Source organism: Sciurus carolinensis, chromosome 1 (genome assembly GCF_902686445.1).
Source record: "Sciurus carolinensis chromosome 1, mSciCar1.2, whole genome shotgun sequence".
Classification (NCBI taxonomy): domain Eukaryota; kingdom Metazoa; phylum Chordata; class Mammalia; order Rodentia; family Sciuridae; genus Sciurus; species Sciurus carolinensis.
The window spans coordinates 183960177-183972749 of record NC_062213.1 but is presented as its reverse complement, the minus strand read 5'-3'; the positions used below and the strand labels follow the sequence as shown (position 1 = coordinate 183972749).

The following is a 12573-nucleotide window of genomic DNA, read 5'->3' as shown; positions in this document are numbered from 1 at the left end:
CTCACCCCTGCCCTAGCCCCTGGTCACCTCCTGCCTCTTCCTGTACCTAGGCGTTTGCCCACTCAATGTTTCACACAAGTGGAGTCACACAACATTTGTCCTCTGGCATGTGGACCATTTCACTTATCAGGATGTTCTCAAGATCCATCCGTATTGTAGCATGCATCAGAACTCCGTTTCTTTTTATGGTTGAGTAGAATCCCATTGTGCATCTACACCACATTTTGTTTATCCAGTCATGGTTGATGGACATCTGGGCTGTCTCCGCCTCTCGTCTAGAGTGCTGCTGCGAGGAACATTCAGGTACTAGTATTTGAGTCCCTCCATTCAGTCCTCCTGGGTGTGTACCAGAGTAGACTCGCTGGCTCAGGGGGGTAACTCTGTTTCACTTTTGGAGGAACTGCCAAGCAGTTTTCCACAAAGACTATGCCATTTCACATTCCCACCAGCAACACACCAGGGCGCAGAAGACAATTTGTCTCTGTGAAGGCAGCCACACCCCACCCCTGAGGCTCCGGGATGGGCTAAGTGTTGGAAATTGGGTGAGGCTCAGGGATGAGGGGGCGAGGGGATGAAGCTGTCTATTGTGCACGTACATCATGACAAAAAAGGGTCTTTTCAGAGCTGCATCAGAATGTCCCAAAGACCTGAACAAAATGGCGGCACTGGAGTATCATTGACAAGTCGTTTAGCTAACTCCGGACACAGGGACACCCCTCCCTCCATTTTCTCTGTCCCTCCCAATGTGCTCCTTCACCCACACTTCCCAGCTCAGTCAGTGGCAGCCAGCTTCTCCACTGCTTAGGTCAGGACCTCTCCTGTGTAGGGACGCAAATTCAGGAAACACATCCCTGCAACCCAGACCCACCCAAATCTCTCCTCCCTGATGTCCAGTGCCCCTTCCCTCCTCAGTCAGGATCAAGGCTCCGGAAGCTCCAGGAAGCTCCCACATATGAGGTGGCAGACTAACTTCGAAGCATATGGCACCCACTTCACCCCAGACTGGCTTCTGCAGCCGTCCTGATGGCCCACACTCTGACAACTGGAGGCACAAGCCAAGCAAAGAGCCCCCCACTGCCCACCGCCAGCCCCAAGGGAGCAGAGGTTGGGTGAGAACAGATGGACTCCAGTCAGTCACACAGCCCCCCTGGGATTTCTGTCTGGTCGGGGGAAGAAGGGGGCAAAGGAGGTGTGGTCACCAAAGTCTTCTGGAGGAGGTCAGGTGGTCAGGGAGGAACCTCTGGAGATGGGGCGCTAAGCTAAGCTCAAGGGGAACAGATTAAAGAGCTGTCGTGAGCTGGAGGCGGAACTACGTACGACTTCAGATGGGGAGGCCAAGGCAAGTCAGCCAGTCCATTCAGACAAAAGAAAGAGCATGTCCACGACCCTGAGGCCGGCCAGGACCTGCTGTGTGCCCGTGGCCACTAGGACACCAGTGAGCCAGGAGAGGTGGGAAGGAGGCCGGCATGTGCGGGAGAGAGGCCTGGGCAGGACTGCAGACCTAGGGTCTTGCAGGCCAATCTGATGCCTTTCGCCATCAGTCTGAGTGAGCAGGAGGCCAGTGGGGCATGTGGAACCAAAAGATGCATGGCCCTTCTGGGGACCGTGTAAAAATAAAGGGAACGGGGGCAAGGGCCCAAGTGGGGGAAGCAGTTATGAGACTATCAGATCAATCCAGGGGTGACACGGTGATGGATTAATCCAGGACAGATATGGCTTATGCTTTAATGTTGCCAGGACAACACAGAGTCACCACAGGACCCTGCAAGTCCACTCCTAGGTACATACCCTAAAGGAATTGGTCAGGTTTTGAAAATCTGCAGCACCCAAATGGTTCCACCCATTGAATATGGGGTATGAGAAAAGAGGGTCGGCAATGACTTTATTTATAATTTGGGGTCTATACAAGTAGGTGATAAAAATGCCATTTTACTGGAAGAGCCAAGTGAGAAGAGACTGCTGGAGAAGAAGTAAAGGAGTACATTACCAGATAAACAAATGTCAACCACATATGACTTTTTTTAATACAAGCATGTCCCATGTACAAGCTAGAATTCAAATTTAACTCTGTATCTTGATCTTTGGTTTTGGTTTTGGATTGGTTTTCTTGGCTTCTAACTCTGACAACTTTCATAAGTAAAGAGCTTAATTTGGAACATCATAAGGTGTGTTTCCCACTGAGCATCTATAGGGAAAAGTCACTCAGCAACTGAATGCCTAAGAACAGAGTTCAGGGAAACAGCCTGAGCTGGGGACCAGTATCTAGGAGTTGTCAACCTAGTTTTGATATTTCAAACACTGATACTGGTTGGCATTACGAAGAGCGTGAGGACAGTGAAGAGGAGGAGTTGAAGGACCAAGCCCAAGGACACCCCGATACTTAGAAGTTGGGGAGATATGGAGGGACCAGGGAAGGAGACTGAGAAACGAAGTCCAGAGAGGAAAGAAAAAAGTCAGGAGAGTGTGATGTCCTGGAAGCCAAACCAGCCAAGGGACAGAGGAACCAGCTTCATTCCGTGCTGCCAAGATTTCAGGGAAATATGAGGACTTAACCATGGGATGTAGCCACGTCTTGACAAGAGCATGAACTTAGTCAAAAAAACACTTCCTGGAAGAGTGCAGGTCACCAGGGAGGAACTTCTGGAGGGTATAAAATGGTTGTCCTATTGTGTTTTGGTTTGTATTTTGGTACTGGAGATTGAACTTGGGGGTACTTTATCACTGAGCCAAATCCCTAGCCCTTTTGATTTTTTATTTTGAGACAGGATCTGGCTAAGATGCTGAGGCTGGCCTGGAACTTGTGGGCCTCCTGCCTCGGCCTCCCAAGTCGCTGGGATTAGAAGCATGTGCCGCTGCACAGAGCTGGAGGGTGTAATATGGAAAGCAAAAACCTGACTGCAATAATTTCAAGAGAGCATAAAAAGAAAGAAAAAAATGGAGATAATGAATCACAGCAACTCTTTTGAGGAATTTTTCTATAAAGGGGTAAGAAGAAATGAAGCAGACACCAGAGGGAGAAATAGGGCCAGGGAGGTGTGTGTGTTTGTGTGTGTGTGTGTGTGTGTGTGAAGATGGAGAAATGCCAGCATGTTTACTGTAACAGGGAAGATCCAGTAAAGAGCAAAAGGTAGAAGGCAGTGGAGAGAGGAGGTGGAGGTCAGTCCTTGGTGGCCAGCAGGGTGGGTGAACTTGTAGAATCCAGACAGCGACTCAGTAATTCATCCATTTGAGGATGAATTTATGCAAGCAGAAGTCTCAAGCGACACTGGGTGTCCTGGAAGAAAAGCACGTTCTGACCTGGGTCCTGGACTGTGCTTCCTCCTGTCTGGCAGGGCTAGAGGGCCCCATCCCTCCGCATCACTCGCTTCCTGGTGGCTTCTCCCTGTCCCATCTCTCAGCTCAAGGGATGAGACAGTCTTCGGGCCTCTGCTCCAGACGCAGGAACATGAGGGCAGCCTCAGCCCCAGACAGGAGGTCCTGCCCATCCTGGAAGCCCCTGCCCAAGGCCAGGGCAGAGGTTAGACGGAGGGGGCAGTCTGGGAGAAAGACGAGCCTGGACCCAGGCCTGGGCCGGAGAAGGAGCAGTGGCTTCGGGCTGCCACCCCCAGACGGCAGGTGTAGGGCCTGAGGAGTGTGGGGGTGACAGAGACAGCTTCCAAGCCCGGGCACAATGCAATCTTGCCCTGAGGCAGGGGGATGGCCTAGATGGCCTCCCACACAGTCCTCTTCTCAAGAGGCAGAAATTCAGGGCGAGGCTTCAAGGACTCCAAGTCCTCAGAGCCTCTGTGGGTACGTGGAGCTCTCCCGGGTCATTCCCAAGAGAGCACAGGCCAGTCACTGGGGGTACCGCCTGCCCTCAGGAGGAAAGGGCAGCCTCTGGCAGGGTCCGAATGAAGGACCTATGTCATAAAGTCATCAGGTCACAAGAGCAGAGTCACACACACACACACACACACACACACACACACACACCAGCGCCTCGCACACAGCCACACAGGTGCACACGCCCTCCCCAACCACACACATACACACATCCAAACACACCCGCTCCCGTGGTGCACACCACCACCAGAAACACAAGGTCTCGCCCCCACAGGTCACGCTCACACTCGACCTATGTGCACCCAGCATTTACTCTACAACAGGCGCAGTGTCTGCTGCACCCCAGGCCTGGCAGATGCCGCAGAGACGTGACCCCTGAGCCCTCTGCTCCTGGACATCGTTAAGAGAACGCTATGAAGAGTGACTGCCACGGAAGTGGGGTGAGGAAGCTTTGGACAGGTGACCAGGGAACGGAGGAACCTGTCAGGTGAAGAGTCGGGAAAACACAGTCCAGGCAAATGCGAAGGCCAGCACGGCTTGTTGGAGTAACAGAGAGAAGGCCACTGTGACTGGAGAGTCAGGATCAAAGGGATGGCGTGTGACAGGAGGAGAGGTGGGACTAGGTCATTCGCAACCTTCTAGGTCAACCTCAGGAGAGTGGGTATTAACCTAAAGGTAATGAGAAGTCACTGCAAGGTTTTAATAGGGCAGTGACATGATGTGGTTTATATCACTAGAAGAAACCATGGGAGAAATTTTTATTTAAATATTCTCAGAGTGGCAAAGGCATTTCCAATTAAGACCAAACTCAGAGGTCATAAAAAATAAGATTAATGTATTTGACTACATAAAAAATGTTTAATTATGCTTGACAAAAACTCCATATATAATACAAGCGTCAAACCAGAGGGGAGAAATTCTATTTATTTCACAGAAAGAGGACTGGTTTCCTTAATATATAAAAAGATCCTAGGAAATCAATAGTAAAAGGCAACCATCTAATTAAAAATAGACAAATAGTTCACAGAAAAACAAAAATGGTTTTTAAAAATACATGAAAAGATGCTCCATCTCATTCCATGATAAGAGAAATAAAATATAAAAGTATAATGAAGTACCACTGGCAAAGATCATAAAGTTTGGTAACACTACGTTGACAAGGATATAGAGCAACAAGAATTCTCATGTCCAAATTTTTAAATGAGCATATACCTTTAACCCAAAAGTTCCACTGCTAGGAAAATACCCTATAAACACAATTTTTAAATGAATTAAATAATGTTTGTCCAAGGATATTCATTGCAATGGTGTTTGAAATACAAAGACTAAAAACAGCCTTATTTTCATCAAAGTGGGACTGACTAAATATATTATAGGATATATAATATTTAGTTCTTTAAAAAAAAAAAGGCTGCTCTTTACCTACGGGTAGGGGAAATGTCCAATATTTTTTAACTGGAAAAGGCATAGTGCACAATCACATACTTGGCACACTTCCATAGATTAAATGAAGACCGTCACCATAGTTGAGTGTGCACAGATGACTCAGGAAGGAACAACTCGAGGAAGGCAGCCCTGGCCACACAGACATGTTGAGGACCGCCCTGGAACCGTGCACATCATCGGTGAACACATGGTAGTTAAAGGCCCAGGAGCTCACCGGAGAGGGAGAAGGGCCCCAGACATGCCTACCTAGGGCCCAGGACATGAAGACTCCTATGTGTGAGGACATCAGGAGCAGGTGTTTAGGAAGCCAGGGGAAGAAAATGCCTGAGAAGAAAGGAGTGGCCAGGTGCTTCTGTCAAGTGCTTCTGAAGGTCAAAGAAGATGGAGAAGGGACTCAACTGTCAGGGTTAGCATCATGGAGATTCCCAGGGGCCTTGAAAAGCTGCTTTTAGTAACATGGTAGGGGCAGAAACATTGTTGCAATGAGTTGAAAAGTGACTAAAAGTGAAGTAAAGAAGCCAGAAGTAAGCTTTGAAAAGGAACAGAGCAACAGGTGACAGGCAGCAGGTGGCAAAGTCATGGTACCCCCACTGATGCACGCTCGCACGCACGTATATCCCCGCCCACATCCACACAGAGCCACCCAGACCAGCCACCACTGCCCAGTTCAGTACAGAATTTCAAGGGACATGGTCACAGCAAGTAAAAGTGGTCTCTGCCCTATAGCTTTGCCCTCAACCCTGCTGGGCCCTCCCAAGCCGGCTCCAGTACTTGTTATCTGCATGACCTTGAGCAAGCCCCCAACCTCTCTGTGGGTTAGTCTTCCCATTCATAGAAGCAGGAAGAACCACACCTGCCTCCTCTGTGTGCAGAGAGGATGAAGGAAAGCCTGTACGGCAGAGCCTGGCACAAAGATGTTTCTGGGCTGCCAACTCAGAGGTAGTCTTCCAACAAAATGAGTAGGAGCAGGGGGACCATAATTGATCCATAACCTAGGAGCCTTTTCTCCATTTTCGTTTTCTATTGTATTTGGTTTTGTTTTCTGGGGTCAACGATGGGACTCAGGGCTTCACACATGCCAAGCAAGCAATCTACCACTGAGCCACTTCCCCAGCACAGGAGCCATTTTTTAAATCACAAAGTGGCGCTGTTAATTTTGCTGGGACTACAGGCATAAACCGGTGCATCCTGGACAAATGCGATGTGCAGTTCCCATGGTGCCGGCAGCCATCTCTGTCCAGACAGCGAGGACTCAGTCCTGAGGGTGACTAAGGGTGACTAAGGGTGACTAAGACTCAGGGATTCCCAAAGTGCAGAAGTCAGGGGGTTCCCAAGGAGTGTGGGACACCATGAGCTCTTGTTAGGTTCCTAGTTATAGCAAACTCGTAAATGAGACAAAGCATCCTTGTTCCCAGAGCCCAGGCCAGGTGCAACCCAGCCGCAGCCCCCCGCCCTGCCCAGTGGGTGCAGGCCACAGATCTGACCCTGCCCGGGACAGGCTCTGGTCCTTACAGTAACTCCAGGCAAAGCCCTCCCCATCCCGCCCTCCCCGTGCACACCTTTCCCGCACGGGTCTCCCTGTATCCCTCCCCGCCGTGGGCACAGAGTCTGGTCCCCACCCCGGCTCTCCAAAGTGCGCCTGCTGGTCAGCCCTGTGAAGGAGAGCCCCTCGTGGGGAGCGGGTGGGGCGAGGGCAGGGGGCAGGCTTCCAGAGTGTCCTCACGCAGGGTCGAGGCCTTGCGCCGGGCGGGGACCCGGATGGGCAGGGCACTGGCACAGAATCCGTGGTGAGGTGCGGGGGCGAGTCGTGATTGCAGGCTGTCCCGCGGCCGCGGCGCCGAACAGTTTGCCGACGGCCTCACGCCTCGAATCTCATTGGCGCCTTTGCCACAGCCCTGCCCATGGCCACCGATGTCCCATTCCACGCGTGAGCAAACGAGCCTGGGCCGAGTCGCGAGCCGCTCGGGAGCGCGCCCGGAGCGCGTGCGGCGCGGGGATTCGAACCCGGGCCACTAGGGCGGCTGGGGCTCCGCCCCGACCCTGGACCCTCCCTCCCCGCCCACCCGCTTCTGCCCGCCGCGCGCCTCCGGGACCTCAGAGCTGCGCTGGGCCTCCCTCGGGCCTCCTTGCTGCGGGTCTCGGGGACGCGGGGCCAGGCCCCAAGGTGGCCGCGCCGCTGACGGTAAGAGCGGGACGGGAGCGGTCCCCGCGGGTGCCAGTGCTCCCTGCGCTCCCCTCGGCGGGGCTGGGGTCGGGGCGCAGGGAGACCCCCAGCACCCCAACCTACCTCCGCCTGTCGCCCCTCGGTTCTTGGCGGGGTGGCCTGCCCGGCGGCTGGAAGGTTCCAGCCGGGCAGGAGGTCCGGGAGGACCGACACCCCTCACTCCAATCGCCCCAGGACCACAAGCTCCCAAGCTGCCAGGAATGAAGGGAACGGGCGTGGGAAGGAAGGGGGCTTTTGTCTTTGGAGGGCATGGAGCGGGTGAAGAGCAAAACCAGGCGCGGTCCCCCGCCCCCCCGGGGTTGGGCTAAAACAGTTGTATTGGGAGCTGGTAGTTGGGGACCTCAGGGGGTCCAAACCGGATCCGCCGGTCGCCAGCGCGGGCTGGGAGGGAGATTCTTTCCCCATGAGTCGCCTCCCTGGGGTGTGTCTGGCAGGCGGGACTGGGCAATGAGCGCCTGGAGGTGGATGGTGGGGGCCTCCCCCAGGAGGGGACTTCACCCCTGGGGGACCCGGTGGAGAGTGTCAGGTGGAAGCAGCTCTTGGGGCTCCTTTCCTCCGGGGCTGGCACGTGATGCTCCCATCTCCGTCTCACCCTCCTGAACTCTCCCCAGGTGAATGGCAGTCAGGGGAGGGAACCGTCTCTTAGGATCTTCAAACAGTTGGAAAAAATAGGAATTCTTTCCCTTTGAAGGTGAGGAAACAGGGTCAATTACCTTAGAGAATTCTTGGACACCCCCAGCTGGTAAGTGCAGAGCTGAGGTCTGATTCCACTCATGACTCCGTGGTCAGTGCATAGGGCTTGGAGGGATCAGAGTGGGGCATAGGGGAGGGTCGCCAGATTTGAGGTCTTCCCAGTCACCCCATCTGTAGGAGACTGTGCTTCCAGGGAGCAGGCCCTCAGGAAACCTGCCCAGTCTGCCTAGCGCCTGCCAGGCCTTCCCACCGGCTCTCTGAGAACTAGGCATTGACTTGTTTGCAGTATTACCTCCTGTGTGGCAGGCACTAGGCACAAACAGGAAGCCCTAAACAAAATGGAGTTGACATTCTAATTGGGGAGCCAGATAATAAATACGAACCAAAAAAAAAAAATGATAAATACTTTCATTTCAAATGGCGATTAAGCAGTGCGAAGGAAAGAAGGGGGGCCGAGCAGAGCAGAGCGGCTGGAGGCAGGTTCAGATGCAAGGTAATCTGAAGAGGCCCTAATAGGATGACGTTTGAACAGAGGTAATGAGAAGGGTCCAGCCACGTGGGGTTCTTGAGGAAGAGCATTCCAGGCAGAAGGAATCAACGTAAAGCCCAGAGGCACCCATGCAGCCCGAGCAGAGAGAGGCGGAGCAAGAGTGTGGGAGAAGACAGTGAAAATGCAGAATCTGGGGTTCGGTTCTAAACAGTGAGAAACTAGTGTTGGGTTTTAAGCAGGTGACCTGAGTGTGCTGAGTGGCTTCAGGGGCACAGGAGCAGTAGCCTCGAGGCCAGTGAGGGGGCCGTAGTGTGGACATCACAGGCGTCACACATGCTCAGAGCACAGGCCCACACAAGCACCAGGAGAGGTACCTGCTCTCACACTCCCAGCGCACCACTGCACCAGGCGCACTCAGCGGACTCGCCCAGCCCATCCACGCCCTCTGAGTCACTCCGGGGCTGGGAGAGATGTGTGATTTAAGGGCCTGACCAGAGCACACCTCCCACCTCAAAGCCCTGGCAAGCAGCACGGCTGGGGCTGGCTGGGACTTCCCCAGGCTCCGCATGGGGAGGAGGGGACTGTCTCTTCATAGTTCCTGGATCTGGTGACCTCCCAGGAGCAAAACCATGACCCTCCTGCACCCTCCACGCCTCCCTTGGCCGGCTCTTCCTCCTCTCCCAGACTTAGTTTCCTCCCGGAGATTGGGGCTCACAGCTCTAACTTCACAGGCTGCTGTGAGGCATGGACAAGGTACAGAACCTGGTGGAGGGCAGGTGTGCAGCAGAGAAGGGCAGGTGGGGAGAGGAGGAGAGTACAGGCCCTGGCAGGGCAGCCTGGCCTTGAATCCAGCCCTCATCTTAAGTGAGTGACCCACCTCTCTGGCGTTTAATGAACATTTACTATGTGGTGTGTGCTTCGCAATCTTTATGACATTTTATTACCAGTTTTTTCATCTGTAAATGGGGAGCAAAGTAGTATCTACCTCATGGGGTCATTACAGGATTAAATGAGCTTTCTCACATCAAGTAGTTAGCTTCATGCGTGGCTCATGGTAAGTGCTCAGTAAATGGTCATTTTTAGCAACAAGCGCACATTCCCTTCTGCTGGCTTACTAGCTCTGTGACTTTGAGCAGGTGACTTCTCATTGCGCCTCAGTTTCCTGTTTCCAGCTTGGGAGAAATAACAGTCCCAATCTCAAAGGAACGCTGTGATGATGGAACATGTCTGTCCACATAAAGAACTCAGAACAATGCCCAGCACATAGTAAATGTTCAATAAATGTTCCTGATTCCTTAACATGATCGTTTTTTCCACTTATTCCCTCAGGTGGGCACGGCCGCCCGGGCCCCAGCCAGGCACCATGGACTGGAAGACACTCCAGGCCCTGCTGAGTGGCGTGAACAAGTACTCCACAGCATTCGGGCGCATCTGGCTGTCGGTGGTGTTCGTCTTCCGGGTGCTGGTGTACGTGGTGGCTGCAGAGCGTGTCTGGGGTGACGAGCAGAAGGACTTCGACTGCAACACCAAGCAGCCGGGCTGCACGAACGTGTGTTACGACAACTTCTTTCCCATCTCCAACATCCGCCTGTGGGCCCTGCAGCTCATCTTCGTCACCTGCCCCTCGCTGCTGGTCATCCTGCACGTGGCCTACCGGGAGGAGCGCGAGCGGAGGCACCGCCAGAAGCACGGGGACCAGTGTGCCAAGCTGTACAGCAACACGGGCAAGAAGCATGGTGGCCTGTGGTGGACCTACCTGCTCAGCCTCGTCTTCAAGCTCATCATCGAGTTCCTCTTCCTCTACGTGCTGCACACGCTCTGGCACGGCTTCGGCATGCCGCGCCTGGTGCAGTGCGCCAGCGTGGCCCCCTGCCCCAACACCGTGGACTGCTACATCGCGCGGCCCACCGAGAAGAAGGTCTTCACCTACTTCATGGTGGGCGCCTCCGCCGTCTGCATCGTCCTCACCATCTGCGAGATCTGCTACCTCGTCTTCCACAGGGTTCTGCGAGGACTTCGAAAGAACAAACTGGCAGGGGCCCGCAGCCTCCCATCCTCCACCAGCAGGGCCTCCACCTGCCGCTGCCACCACAAGTTGATAGAGGCTGGAGAGCTGGGTCCCAACCCAGACAATGCCAAGCTGCAGGCTTCGGCACCCAACCTGACCCCCGTCTGACCACACCCGAGGCAGAGCGAGAGGTGTTGCACGGTGACGAGGTCCTACAGGTGCAGGAAGCCCCCTCTTTGAACTCACTAAGCTCTCTGATTTCTTTGGGGGCAGTTGTTTTTGGCCACTGGGTAGTGTGCTGTCCGCCTGGATACAGCTAACGTGGAGGAGGCAGATGTTTAAGCAAGCAAATTAACCTAATGTATGCCATGTGGCAGGGCTCCTTCCCGACCCCTGAGGGGATGAGCAAGCCAGTCTTCCCTAAGGCAATGGCTGAGGCGGCAGCAGCACAGCAGCCTGGGCACCCCAGGCTGGTGCACCAGACTCCCTCAGGAGAAGCCGCCAGGCTCCACAGGTGGAAAGGGCTTCTCCAGCAGAGGGAGATCTGGGGGCCTAGCATGGACGTGAGAAGAGGCAAGAGTTCTAGGCACCCAGGAACCCTCTTCCCTCAGGGGCAGCCTCAGGCAGCAGTCTTCTTCCCTACCCATGTGCTCAGCCTGGTGCCCTCTGTCCCCAGAGCTCGGGTGGACGTGTCCATAGGAACACCCACAGGCCATTCTCCTTGAAATCAATAAAGCTGTGTTTTATACAGGTTGACTCTGTGCTCCGTACACCACTCACAGCTGTGGCTGGCTGGGGGATGAAGCTAGGGTGGAGATGGCTGGGTTAGGCAGGCTGGAGCTGGGGAACCTGATACCCCTGTTGGTATTCTAGCTGTGGACACAAGAGGGCGCTGTCCTCCCTCCGCAACAGCGCCTCTAACCCTCAGAATTAGACTCTGCCCTGAGTACACACACAATCTCTGCAGCTCTCATGAAGCAAACCACACTCCCTCCTCCCTGTCACCAGTCACTGCCATCACGACCTGCGTCGCCACCCTGAGTACACACAATCCCTGCTAGTCACACTTTCACTCCTGTGTACACTCACAAGAGGCCACATAGCCTGCATGCAGTCCAGGCCTCATTCGGCTCCGTCCTTTTTCCCCACTCCAGATCGTAGAAGGATTCTGAGACTGCATAGGGAAGTAGGGCCTGAGCCCAAGGTGCTGAGAGACTGGGACAGACAGAAACAAACTCACCCACACTGGCCGCCTCTGGGAAGGCTCCCAACCCCACTTCCAGCACTGTCATGACCTGAAATTCAGGGGACACCAACATCTGAGGCCAGACCAGAATGGGAAGCAAAAGGGGGTGCAAGGGTAAACTAACCCAGAGGAACACTGAGTGACCATCCTGGCCAAGGTCAGGAACCAGAAAGCCAGAAGCCAGTGAACCAAGGGCCAATGCAAGCAGAGGCCAGGGCACTGTGGAGACCAGCTGTGGCTCCCCTTTGCTGTCCCACGTGGCCGAGGCAGGCAGATGAGCCAGCGAGTTCACAGGGCCCAGGGTTGGGCTACACTGGTCGCCACACTCCCAGGACTGGATCATTTTTCACAGCTTCACCACCCGGACCTGAACGAGCTCTCAGGACCTCAGTCTTGGCATCTGTGCAAAAGGAACTGGGTCCCAGCAGAAAACAGATGGTCCATTCAAACCAAGTAGTTTTAAGGAGTTTCCAAGAACGACTGTTTTCAAAGGTGTGGACATGATTAAGGAAACCCACAAGGGATACTGTAGTACCCTGGGCTAGCAGCAGGGTAACATCAGCCAGGAGCCAAGAGATGCATCCCACCACAGCAAACTCTCCCACCTCCTGCTCACCTGCCCGTGGCTCCCACTGACCCAGCCC

General features: G+C 54.1%; 1 protein-coding gene across 2 annotated transcripts; it reads left to right on the top strand.

Moving 5' to 3' along the window:
• The first annotated feature begins 7085 nt into the window (after positions 1-7085).
• Gjb3 (gap junction protein beta 3) lies at positions 7086-11439 on the top strand. 2 transcript variants are annotated; one of them, XM_047562972.1, is made up of 2 exons: positions 7086-7450; positions 10005-11439. In XM_047562972.1, exon 2 carries the CDS (start codon positions 10039-10041, stop codon positions 10849-10851), a length of 813 nt encoding a protein of 270 aa, XP_047418928.1. In that variant the 5' UTR covers positions 7086-7450; positions 10005-10038; the 3' UTR covers positions 10852-11439. The 2 variants fall into 2 exon arrangements, with proteins under 2 accessions (XP_047418928.1, XP_047418929.1); XM_047562973.1 differs by lacking the exon at positions 7086-7450 and adding an exon at positions 9421-9539.
• The last annotated feature ends 1134 nt before the right edge of the window (positions 11440-12573 follow it).

Coding starts and splice junctions, on each gene's coding strand:
- Gjb3 (XM_047562972.1), top strand. CDS start 10,039: ATGGACTGGAAGACACTCCAGGCCCTGCTGAGTGGCGTGAACAAGTAC.